Source organism: Salmo salar, chromosome ssa22, assembly GCF_905237065.1.
Source record: "Salmo salar chromosome ssa22, Ssal_v3.1, whole genome shotgun sequence".
Taxonomy (NCBI): Eukaryota; Metazoa; Chordata; class Actinopteri; order Salmoniformes; family Salmonidae; genus Salmo; species Salmo salar.
In genome coordinates this window covers 30416699-30427334 of record NC_059463.1, presented here as the reverse complement: position 1 = coordinate 30427334, position 10636 = coordinate 30416699, and the positions used below count along the sequence as shown (strand labels likewise).

Below are 10636 nucleotides of genomic sequence, written 5' to 3'. Positions count from 1 at the left end.
AATGCATAGCCACCATTTTTATGACAAAGTGTTTTTTTTAAATGTCGTAAACATAGTTCCACTTTGACATTATGGGGTAGTGTGTGTGTAGGCCAGTGACACAACATCCATTTGAAATGACATTTATGCCACCGATGACAAGCGCATGATGTGTGAATGTCTAGAAGATCATGATACAGATGTGTGTAGTAAAGAGGTGGCGACTAGCTATTCACTTGATCAGATTTCAAACTCTGATTGGCTGCTTCACTGCTTCAGAGATGCGACGCTCTATAACTGGCTGGAGAGCGCACGCTGGAGAAACCAAACGGACAAAATCACTACAACTTCACCGTGCGCCTTCAGTCGCGAGGATTCATACCAACAGCTGTGCGCGAAATTGACTTTATGGGAAGATATCAACCCTTTAGGGATTAATGTCAAACTGGATGCAACGTGCCATATCAAATGTGAGTATTAACAGACTAATTATATAATTATGAAGGATTTTGCTCTTACTGTATTTCTAGACTAAAACGTGCAGGAATTATCTCCTCTTTTTTTCTATTTTAGGAGTTAATTGTGACGGTGATGCTTAAATAAATAAAATGGTAAGTATTTTTCCCTTCTGTAACCTAAGCATAGATTATCATGCAATACAGTACAGTAGTGGACAATGGCATTGTAATTGGTTTATGCACATTCTTACCAAATTGGCATTATTCTGTTCGTAAAGCGACAATGAATTAGATAAACTACAGGCCTACCATATTTAAAATGAAATAGGCGCCATGTATTTATAAACACTAAATTAACTGTCAGTCCCTGAAATAATGGCATTATACACCAGCATATGGGGACACAGACGAGCTCTGTCCACAGACGACGTTGTCCCGCATAATGACTATAGATGCCCATGCCCAAATGCCTCTGCTGAGTGGTGCTATCCGCTGCAGGCTATGCCATGTGTCGGGTAAACAAACAAGTAGCAGTTTGTTAATGTGTTCTAAATTTAGGAGGCATATGGTTGTTTAATTTGCTAGAGATTATTTAAATGTTCTGTGTATGGAAAGGGCTCCATCATCATTTCCTTCCTAGTTGTATTTAACTTGACTCTTGAAAGTAGATATGGTGTAATCACTTTGTCCTTTTTGGACACATTTTTTTTTGCATCCCTGCAGGAAGGTTATTATACTATAGCTAAATTATAATGTTTAATCTAAGTCTGACTTTTATAGGCAGTGGTGTGTCTATATGAGAGTACCACGCAACCTGTGTTGTGGCTGCGGACTCAAGTTCCTGCTGCATCTAATAGTGTTGTCATGAGAGCAAACAGAGGCTGAAGGTCTTGGCACATTAACCTGTGTCTCAGAGGGCTTCATGTCTCTCCTCCTCTGGTCTGCTAAACATTTATCACCTCATTGTCAGATCAGTCCCCCCCATAAAGGGCTTGAAGGTGAAGGTTGCAGGCCATCATGACTATTGTAATGCCATTTGGTACTGTTGTATGGTATTATCACTGACATGAAAAGAGTTAATGGATCCTCTCAATGTTTTATTTTTAACTAACAGTTACAATCTCTGCCAGGGCTACATTATTTACTCTTCCATCCCACTTTTTTAAGTATCAGTGTGTGTGTTTTGTTGTGTATGTTTTGTAGCCCACCTTTTTCCTTCAGAGGTAATGTTGTGTGGTTCACACACTTTTATGCTCTGTCAACCCTGTTTGATTTTGAGTGTAAGCCGACGCTGCTCACTGGTTGGTTTGGACCAATCAGAGGGGGTCCCTGTGAATCAGAGGGAAAGGAAATTAGAGCATATGGTCTTTAGTATGTCACAGCCGACTTTCATATGCAGGCACACAGCACTCTTAAAGAGACACACACCAGTATACCTACATGCTGTGCCTTGAACTACATCAGAGAAACCTCAATCCCCCTGCAGATCCCCCTACAGAAAAGTAGCCATAATTTCCATAAGACTTCAGCCTTTATATTGCAGTGTTAGGAAGAAGGGAGACTTGTTGTTTAATATTGTTAAAATAAAACCTCAAAGACATTATAGTGTGGGCGGATGATGGTTGTGTTACACACATTTAGGCACAGGTGTGGTGAAGTAAATTAACGTACAGTAGGTGTGGTGGGAGATAACTTTGATATTAAATTTGGTGTGGGTGGATCTATATGAAAACTGGTCAAGTGTGGTGTGATACAGTTTTGTATCTGAGAAGGGTGTGAGGAGCAGGACAGGTAGAGCTTGGGTATTTTTTATTGTGGCTGTGTGTTGCTGTGGAAGTTCAACATTAGAGAAGAGGTGTAGCTCTTTCATACAGTCGAAACATAGCAGCAGTCACCCAATCAGCAAGTCTGAGCCTGTCCTACAGAGCCGGTCTCTATTATAGTCACCAACAAATGCAGTGTGCTTATTAGAAAGAGTTCACCAGACTTCATAAAGAATGTTCAGTCTATCAAACATCTGCTGCAGGCTGGACATTATTTACAACATGCATTATATGATTTTCTATTCACCGGCTTAATAGAAAATATTTGCAACAACAAAAGAATAGCACTCAACCACTGACTTTGTTTTCTTTAAGTGAACATAGTAATGTGTCATAGTGTGTGTGTACCAGCCTGTGTCTGACTCTGTGTACTCTCTGTCTCTCCCAGCTGTGTCTGACTCTGTGTACTCTCTGTCTCTCCCAGCTGTGTCTGACTCTGTGTACTCTCTGTCCCTCCCAGCTGTGTCTGACTCTGTGTACTCTCTGTCCCTCCCAGCTGTGTCTGACTCTGTGTACTCTCTGTCTCTCCCAGCTGTGTCTGACTCTGTGTACTCTCTGTCTCTCCCAGCTGTGTCTGACTCTGTGTACTCTCTGTCCCTCCCAGCTGTGTCTGACTCTGTGTACTCTCTGTCTCTCCCAGCTGTGTCTGCGTGACTCTGGAGGCTGCTTGCGGGACCAGATGCACTACATGATGAGGTCCCTGCAGGACCTGAAGCATTTGAGAAGGACCTGCCCTGCTGCTGCCCCTGCAATCACCCCTGCCCACCGCTCTGCAGTGGCACGAGCCTGCCATCAGAGGGCACTTCAGCTAGAGCGCCGTACCCGCCTGCGCATCTCTGACGCTAGTACGGCCAGCACCTATGACTCAGCCTGCTGTCTGGCCAGTCCTCTGGAGGAGGAGGAGGATGCAGGCAGCCGGCTGGGCCTTGGCCTGGGTCTGACCTCCCCCAGCAGTGAGAAAAGTCTGGAGTTTGACTCTGGCTACTCTGAGGCCTCCTGGCAGGACGAGGGCGTGGTGCTCAGGAGGACCAGGAATGTACGGGTGTCCTCCTCTGCCTGCCTCCGCACCAACCTGGCCCCCAGTGGCCGGGTCCGACCTAAATCCACATCAGATGCATCCCTGGAGAGTTGGACCTCATTCGAGGCCAATGACCCTGAGGACTGGACCACATCGCTGCTGACGCGGGGACGGAACAGACAACCTCTGGTACTGGGGGACAACAGCTTTGCTGACCTCATACAGAACTGGATGGACCTACCGGACTTCCCCGAACCAGCAAAACTGAAGCCCATCTCTGGGTGCAGACTGGCTCGAGGCTTCTTGGTCAACATGAGGCGTAAAATAGCTGGCATGTCAAAGAGTGTAGAGGAGAGAGTGAGGATGAGGTCCTCAGATTCTTCTTCTCGTGTGAGTCGGACAGCTATGGCCCCCAAACGACTCTCCTGCCCCCTAGGGGTGCAGGCCCCTGCCCCGCGCCAGTCCCCCTTCTTCCACCAGTCCCACTCTGGCCTGAATGATCTAGACACAGACTTCTATCAATTCACTGCCCTCATGAAGACTGGCAGCAGACAGCCTATTATCTGTAATGACATCATCGGCTACATCTGACACCAGGTCAGCCACTAACAGACTCTCATTCTAAACAATAGACAATTCCCAAAGTCACAATGTTTTTTTTAAATGTTATCACTATGTTCTGACTATAAGCTGGCAAAAATAAAACATTGTATTATTTGAGATTGGAAATATTTGTTTTTTTGCCATCTACAGACAATACCCCATAAAGACAAAGTGAAAACATGTATTTACATTTTTGTGCAATTTACTGAAAATGAAATACAGAAATATCTCATTTACATAAGTATTCACAACCCTGAGTCAATACTTTGTAGAAGCACCTTTGGCAGTGATTACAGCTGTGAGTCTTTCTGGGTAAGCCTCGAAGTCACCTGGATTGTGCAACATTTGCCCAAATATTAATTTTTAAATTCTTCAAGCTCTGTCAAATTGGTTGTTGATCATCAATAGACAACCATTTTCAGGTCTTGCCATAGAGTTTCAAGTATATTTAAGTCAAAACTTTAACTCAGCCACTCAGGAACATTCACTGAGACTTGGCCTTGTGTTTAAGGTTATCCTGCTGAAAGGTGAATCCTCTCTGGCAATGGAGTTAGGAAGGACGCCTGTATCTTTGTAGTGACTGGGTGGAAAATATTCAATGTCTGTTTTTGTTTTTTTTTTTACCCATCTACCAATAGGTGCCCTTCTTTGCGAGGCATTGGAAACCCCCCATGGTCTCTGTGGTTGAATCTGTGTTTGAATTCACTGCTCGACTGGGGGACTTTACAGATGTGTATGTATGGGGTACAGAAATGAGGTAGTCATTCAAAAATCATTTTAAACACTGTTATTGCACACGGAGTCAATGAAACTGTAACAGTATAGCTTCCGTCCCTCTCCTCGCCTCGAACCAGGAACCCTCTGTACACAGACATCATTCACCCTTGAAGCATCATTACCCATCGCTCTACAAAAGCCGCGGCCCTTGCAGAGCAAGGGGAACAACTACTTCAAGGTCTCAGAGTGAGTGACGTCACCGATTGAAACGCTATTAGCGCACACCCCGCTAACTAGCTAGCCATTTCACATCGGTTACACTCACCCCCCTTTTGAACTCCTCCTTTTCCACAGCAACCAGTGATCCGGGTCAACAGCATCAATGTAACAGTTTAACTTCCGTCCCTCTCCTCGCACCAGGAACCCTCTGCACACATCAACAACTGCCTCCCACAAAGCATCGTTACCCATCGCTCCACAAAAGCCGCAGCCCTTGCAGAGCAAGGGGAGCAACTACTTCAAGGTCTCAGAGCGAGTGACGTCACCGATTGAAACGCTAACTAGCTAGCGTTTCACATCGGTTACATAACTTGTTAAGAATATTTTTTACTCTTGAACTTATTTAGGCTTGCCCTAACAAATGGGTTAAATACTTATTGACTCAAGACATTTCAGTTTTTTGTTTTTAATTAATTAGTTAAAATTTCAACAACAACAAAAATATAATTCCACTTTGACATTATGGGGTAACATAATAATTCCACTTTGAACGCAAAGCAGGGTTTAATTACTGGGTTGTTCCATTTGATGTCATTCACTTTTTGATCGAACCACTTTTGATTTGAACGACACTTTCCATACACATTTGCCCATAGTAGAAGTGGTCAGAAAGTTACTTTTTGGACCTGAATGCCAAAACATTCAGGAGATAGAGGTGCTGAAAGTTACCCCATTTTGCATACCCCACACTACTGTGAGATATCCTTGTTTTCATCACTGAAAAATATAAATGGTTGAGTTGGATATAATTGAAAAGCTTACAAACAGGTTTGTCAAACTATTTTGTCATTTCTTGAAATAAAATGTTTTTTTAATAAAAGTTATGTCAACCATCTTTGTGCTACCATTTGAAAGAGGAAATTAAAAATGTATTCCCATTTTAGTACATTTATCAGCCAAAACATGACACCCGCCCTGTATTCAACAGCATGTTGTCTCAACCGATGGCTCGCACAACACAAACAAACACCTCCGATTATGTGAAATACGGTCTAAGGCACAAAAAAAAAAATCTATGTTTACCTGTTTTTAGATAATTGGCGTTAATGGTTAAAAAGTGACAATTAAAAAAATATAACATTTTAGAAATTATAAATAGTTTGCCAACCCTGTTTTTAAGCTTTTAAATGATATAATCCTCAACCGTTTATCTTTTCCAGTGATGAAGACATGAATGTCTCATGGTAGGGTGGGGTATGCAAAACTTGGAGCACCTCTATCTCCTAAATGTTTTGTCATTCCGGTTCAAAAAGTTACTTTCTGACCACTTCTACCATGGAAAAATATATATAGAAAGTTTTGTTCAAATTAAAAGGGGTGCGGTCAAAAAGGGATTGAAATCAAATGGAACAACCCTATGTTGTTAATTAGAAACATCTAGAACTCAAAGCAAATAGCATCAAGGGTGGTAGAAATCATGCCAGCTTGAGAAGAGATAGTAAACCATTTGGACCGTTTAGTCACCAGACTACTGTTTTTCTTAAACCGTTTTATCATTCCAGTTATCAAATAATTGAATGATAAAATGAAAGACCACAAAGATTTCTTTACAAAAGTTGGAATAAATTATATTTTCTCATCTAATTTGCCCTCATTTGTAGGGTGGCAGGTAGCCTAGCGGTTAGAGTGTTGGGCCAGTAACCAAAATGTTGCTGACTCGAATACCTGAGCCTACAAGGTGAATAATCTGTTGATGTGCCCTTGAGCAAGACACTTAACCTTAATTTGCTCCTGAGGTGCTGTACTGCTATGGCTAACCCTGTAAAACCACACATTTCACTGCATATATATATTTTTCATGTATTCCTTCAGGGCATATATTTAACTCAGTTAAAACACGATGTCCTCACATAAGTGGAAGCTGCTGAGGGAGGAAGGCTCATAATAATGTCTGGAACGGACTTTGATGTATTTAATACCATTCTGCTCCAGCCATTACCAGAAGCCAGTTCTCCCCAATTAAGGTGCCACCAACCTCCTGTGTCTCACTGCTCCACTCCACTATATTACCCTACCTACAGGGACTGAATATATCTGAATATATCCCAGAGAGCGTAAAGAGGACAACCAAGATATTTCCAGACTGTGGGGAGAGAAAGGGTGTATCAACACAAATATCTGCCTGCCTCAGCCCCAGCTGCATCTGTCTTATGAGCAAATGTCTCATGTGTCCAAACAGAGATATGCGAGGAGAAGTTGAGCAGAGCAGCTGTGTTCAGATTGAGCATAAGTTTACTCTACTCCTCATCCCTCGCTTTACTAAGCAGGGCTCTCACTAGCAAACTAACAGCCCACCGCCTCCTTTATCCAGCTCTAATAGTCACTTGGCTGCTGGACTCACAGATAGTGCCCACTCATCCACAGTCATTGGCTAATGGAGGGTACCATTTGTTTCCACTCATTCAGTACAAAATGCTAGCTCACTCAGACAAGTTACAGATAGAGGAAATCTACATCAAAATAAGATATACACTAATTTAGGGTTTTCTCTATAATTATTATGTCCAGTTTAATGATAAAAGTACACTGACAGCATTAAGAAGTAAAGAGGAAAAGAGTTTCCAGCATAGAATCTCACACATTCTCCCAGAGTTCCATAGGGACAAACAGCCCCACCAATCACATGTGCTAAGGAAGACTCAGGGGAGGACTCGGGGGATTAGAGATGACTCTCTCAGGGTGTCGTCTATCTTTGCCTGTTTATCTAGGTTTCCTACAAGAAAGCCAGCCAGGGCCATTCTACCTGAGGCAGCTGTGATGAGGTCAACCCTTATCCTCCAATGTCTTAAGTTTCTACATTGAAAAAAAGGACAGAAAAATGGCTGAGAAAATCTTTTTATAGAAACATGCTCAACAAAGAACAGGCTGGATGAGAGTGGTTTGTCTGGTATTTGAAGAAACGAGGGTTTGAACTTAGGAGTTTGTATGGAAGTATTCTGAGTGCGTATAGCTTCCTTTTTTAGAAATATTAGGTACCCCGGCTACTATGTGCATCAATCTGTCTCCAGCTCTGGGAATAATTTATAGAGATATAGAGAGATGAAGCTGTGGAGTTGTGGAGCAAGCTGTGGAGTTGTGGAGCAAGCTGTGGAGTTGTGGAGCAAGCAAATTTTACTAAGCCTACTTTACACCAACATACAGTTTCCAAAAAGTTTTTCTTTGTTCCTCCACTTGACTTGGTCTATAGATCATAGTTTGAGTCGGTAGATGCTTGAGGTGTTGTGTTTTTTGCTGATTTAGAATAAAAAGTGTTATGTGCTGATTGTAGAAGTCATTAAAGGTGCCACTAATGAGCCTGGTCCTCTTATCCCTGTCCTTATAGTGCCCTGTGGCACAGGGGGCTCACACAGGAGTGGATGACAACTACTAAACTGAGATGAAGCTGTCGTGTCATGTCTCCCTCACACCGGGGTTGGGTAACAGCCAGAGACGTCTACTCTACTGTATGAACTCTGGTCCATTGAATAGTAGTATCTAGTGTCGTTCAAATGCAATCATTTCAACAATACACCATTAAATTATCCTTGACTATCTTTAATAACATTTACATTTGAGTAATTTAGCAGACACTCTTATCCAGAGTAACTTACAGGAGCAATTAGGGTTAAGTGCAGTGGAAGCTGCTGAGGGGAGGACGGCTCATAATTACGGCTGGAACGGCACAAATGGAATGGCGTCAAATACATGGAAACCAATTGTTGGATGTATTTGAAACCATTCCACCTATTCTGCTCCAGCCATTACCACGAGCTGTTCTCCCCAATTAAGGTGCCACCAACCTCCTGTGGTTAAGTGCCTTGCTCAAGGTCACATTTATAGATTTTTCACCTAGTCGGCTCAAACCAGTGACGTTTCGGTTACTGGCCCAACGCTCTTAACTACTTGGCTACCTGCTGCCCTAATAAGACCCTACAGATCTGTGATTACAATAGTAATACCATAGTAATCCTCAGAAGACTTATGAGTGGTCAACTCTAGCTTCTCTACACTGCTTTATCATTACTGGGGTTCTGAGGACTGTCAGTGAGACAGCCAGACGGGCAGACAGACAGGTGTTTTGAAGGATGCCGGAGGTGTGATGGTTTAGAGATCACGCGATGCCATGCAGGTGAGAGGATGAGGGCAGCGAGCGATCAGCTCGGGCAGATGATCTGAGGCAGCAAGCCTGAATCAAACAGACAGACCTCTGTTAAAGTTTGACATGTTTGTCATTCTTGTGGCTTTGCAGTGTCAGAGTAAACCAATTTCAGTCAGAGCTTTTCTAAACTGCAGTAAATCAGTTTGTAAGGAGAAAAGGGTGAAAGCCAGGTATAATCAGTAACCCCCAAACCTGAAATGCACCAACACTCTGGGAACAGTATAGACACAGACCGGATCCTAAACGGGCTCTGTATTTGAATGGATTCAATAGGGGCTATCTGAGCAGGGGGTGGACGAATTGTCTTTGTGACATCAAGTGGACAAATGTCGCAGAGGGGATGGGGTCTCAGATGAGAGGTGTGAGCAGCAGGGGGCTAACTACTGGGCAGGGGGCTAACTACTGGGCAGGGGGCTAACTACAGGGCAGGGGGCTAACTACAGGGCAGGGGGCTAACTACTACACAGGGAATGGAGATGTGCAGTGCTTGAAGTGGACTGAAATAGGTACTGGGTCTCGTTGTGGGTGCTGGTACTCTTTATATAGTTAGGTGCGGGTAGAGTCAGTATTCTATAAGAGGAGCTGGAGGTCAGGCAGTACAAAACAGTTTGTACCAGCTCAATTCAAGCACTGGATATTTAAGCACTGGTCATGCTCTTCACAGAGAGACTAGAAATGAGAAGAGAGGAGTTGTGGTGGATGGGTGACAAAGAACTTTGTAGCGTACCTGCCAACAGCCCCTCCAATCAGCCCTAGAGCTGCTCAGCCATGGTAATGACCCAGACAACAATTGCCACCACTTTTAGGCTGGGATAAAGGTGTGAAGGCCACAGTCAGTTAGCATTTAGCATACATTTGTCTCATACCTCTGTGCAGTCTGTGTAGTATGTTCAGGATTTTGCCTAGTTCGAAACTCAATTCAAAACACAACATTTAGATTCTACTCGCTATATGTGGTTTACATAGAAAACCAATATAATAATTAAGTGGGTGCTTATATTTAACACATGTACAAGTGTGTATTGTATTTCTTTTTTTGTTGTTGCATATCCCAACTCCCCCTGAGAGTGAGGTCATGGCCAGGGTGTCCCATTATCAATGTTGACCTCGGCGCAATGAGGGTTAAGTGCCTTGCTCGAGATCACATCAACACATTTTTCACCTTGTTGGCTCGGGGCTTCAAACTAGCAACCTTTTGGTTACTGACACAACGCTCTAACCATTAGGTTACCTGCCGTGGTTAATATCCCACCCCAGGAAGGGTTTCAAAACAGCAGTTGATATCTTGTGAAGACAGGGAACGTTGTTTCTTTCTCAATTTCCAAAGGAGAGTGGAAAGAAGTAATAAAACAGTTCAGTCATGGTGTTTTTACATTTCACCATACATTGGAAGCTGCAGACGCTGATTACACGGAAGATGATTGATTTATGCACGTTAGTAAAAGATGTCACCTAGAAGTCTGATTGGCCAAAAAAACATAATGGTGGTTACATTTTTTGTCAGAAGCCCTGGTTTTCCGTAACCACTTCCAGGGAATGTGGTTTGGTGTCAGGATCAGAGATGGAGGGAACGGGAGGGGGATAAAGGAGCATGTCTGAACTCATCCCACCGTGCTGGCTA

At 43.2% G+C, this 10636-nt stretch overlaps 1 protein-coding gene across 1 annotated transcript; it reads left to right on the top strand.

The window, feature by feature from the left end:
• The first annotated feature begins 271 nt into the window (after positions 1 to 271).
• On the top strand, positions 272 to 3998 carry LOC106583194 (PAK4-inhibitor inka1). The gene is made up of 3 exons (XM_014167101.2): positions 272 to 449; positions 553 to 590; positions 2901 to 3998. Exons 2-3 carry the CDS (start codon positions 588 to 590, stop codon positions 3867 to 3869), a joined length of 972 nt encoding a protein of 323 aa, XP_014022576.1. The 5' UTR covers positions 272 to 449; positions 553 to 587; the 3' UTR covers positions 3870 to 3998.
• The last annotated feature ends 6638 nt before the right edge of the window (positions 3999 to 10636 follow it).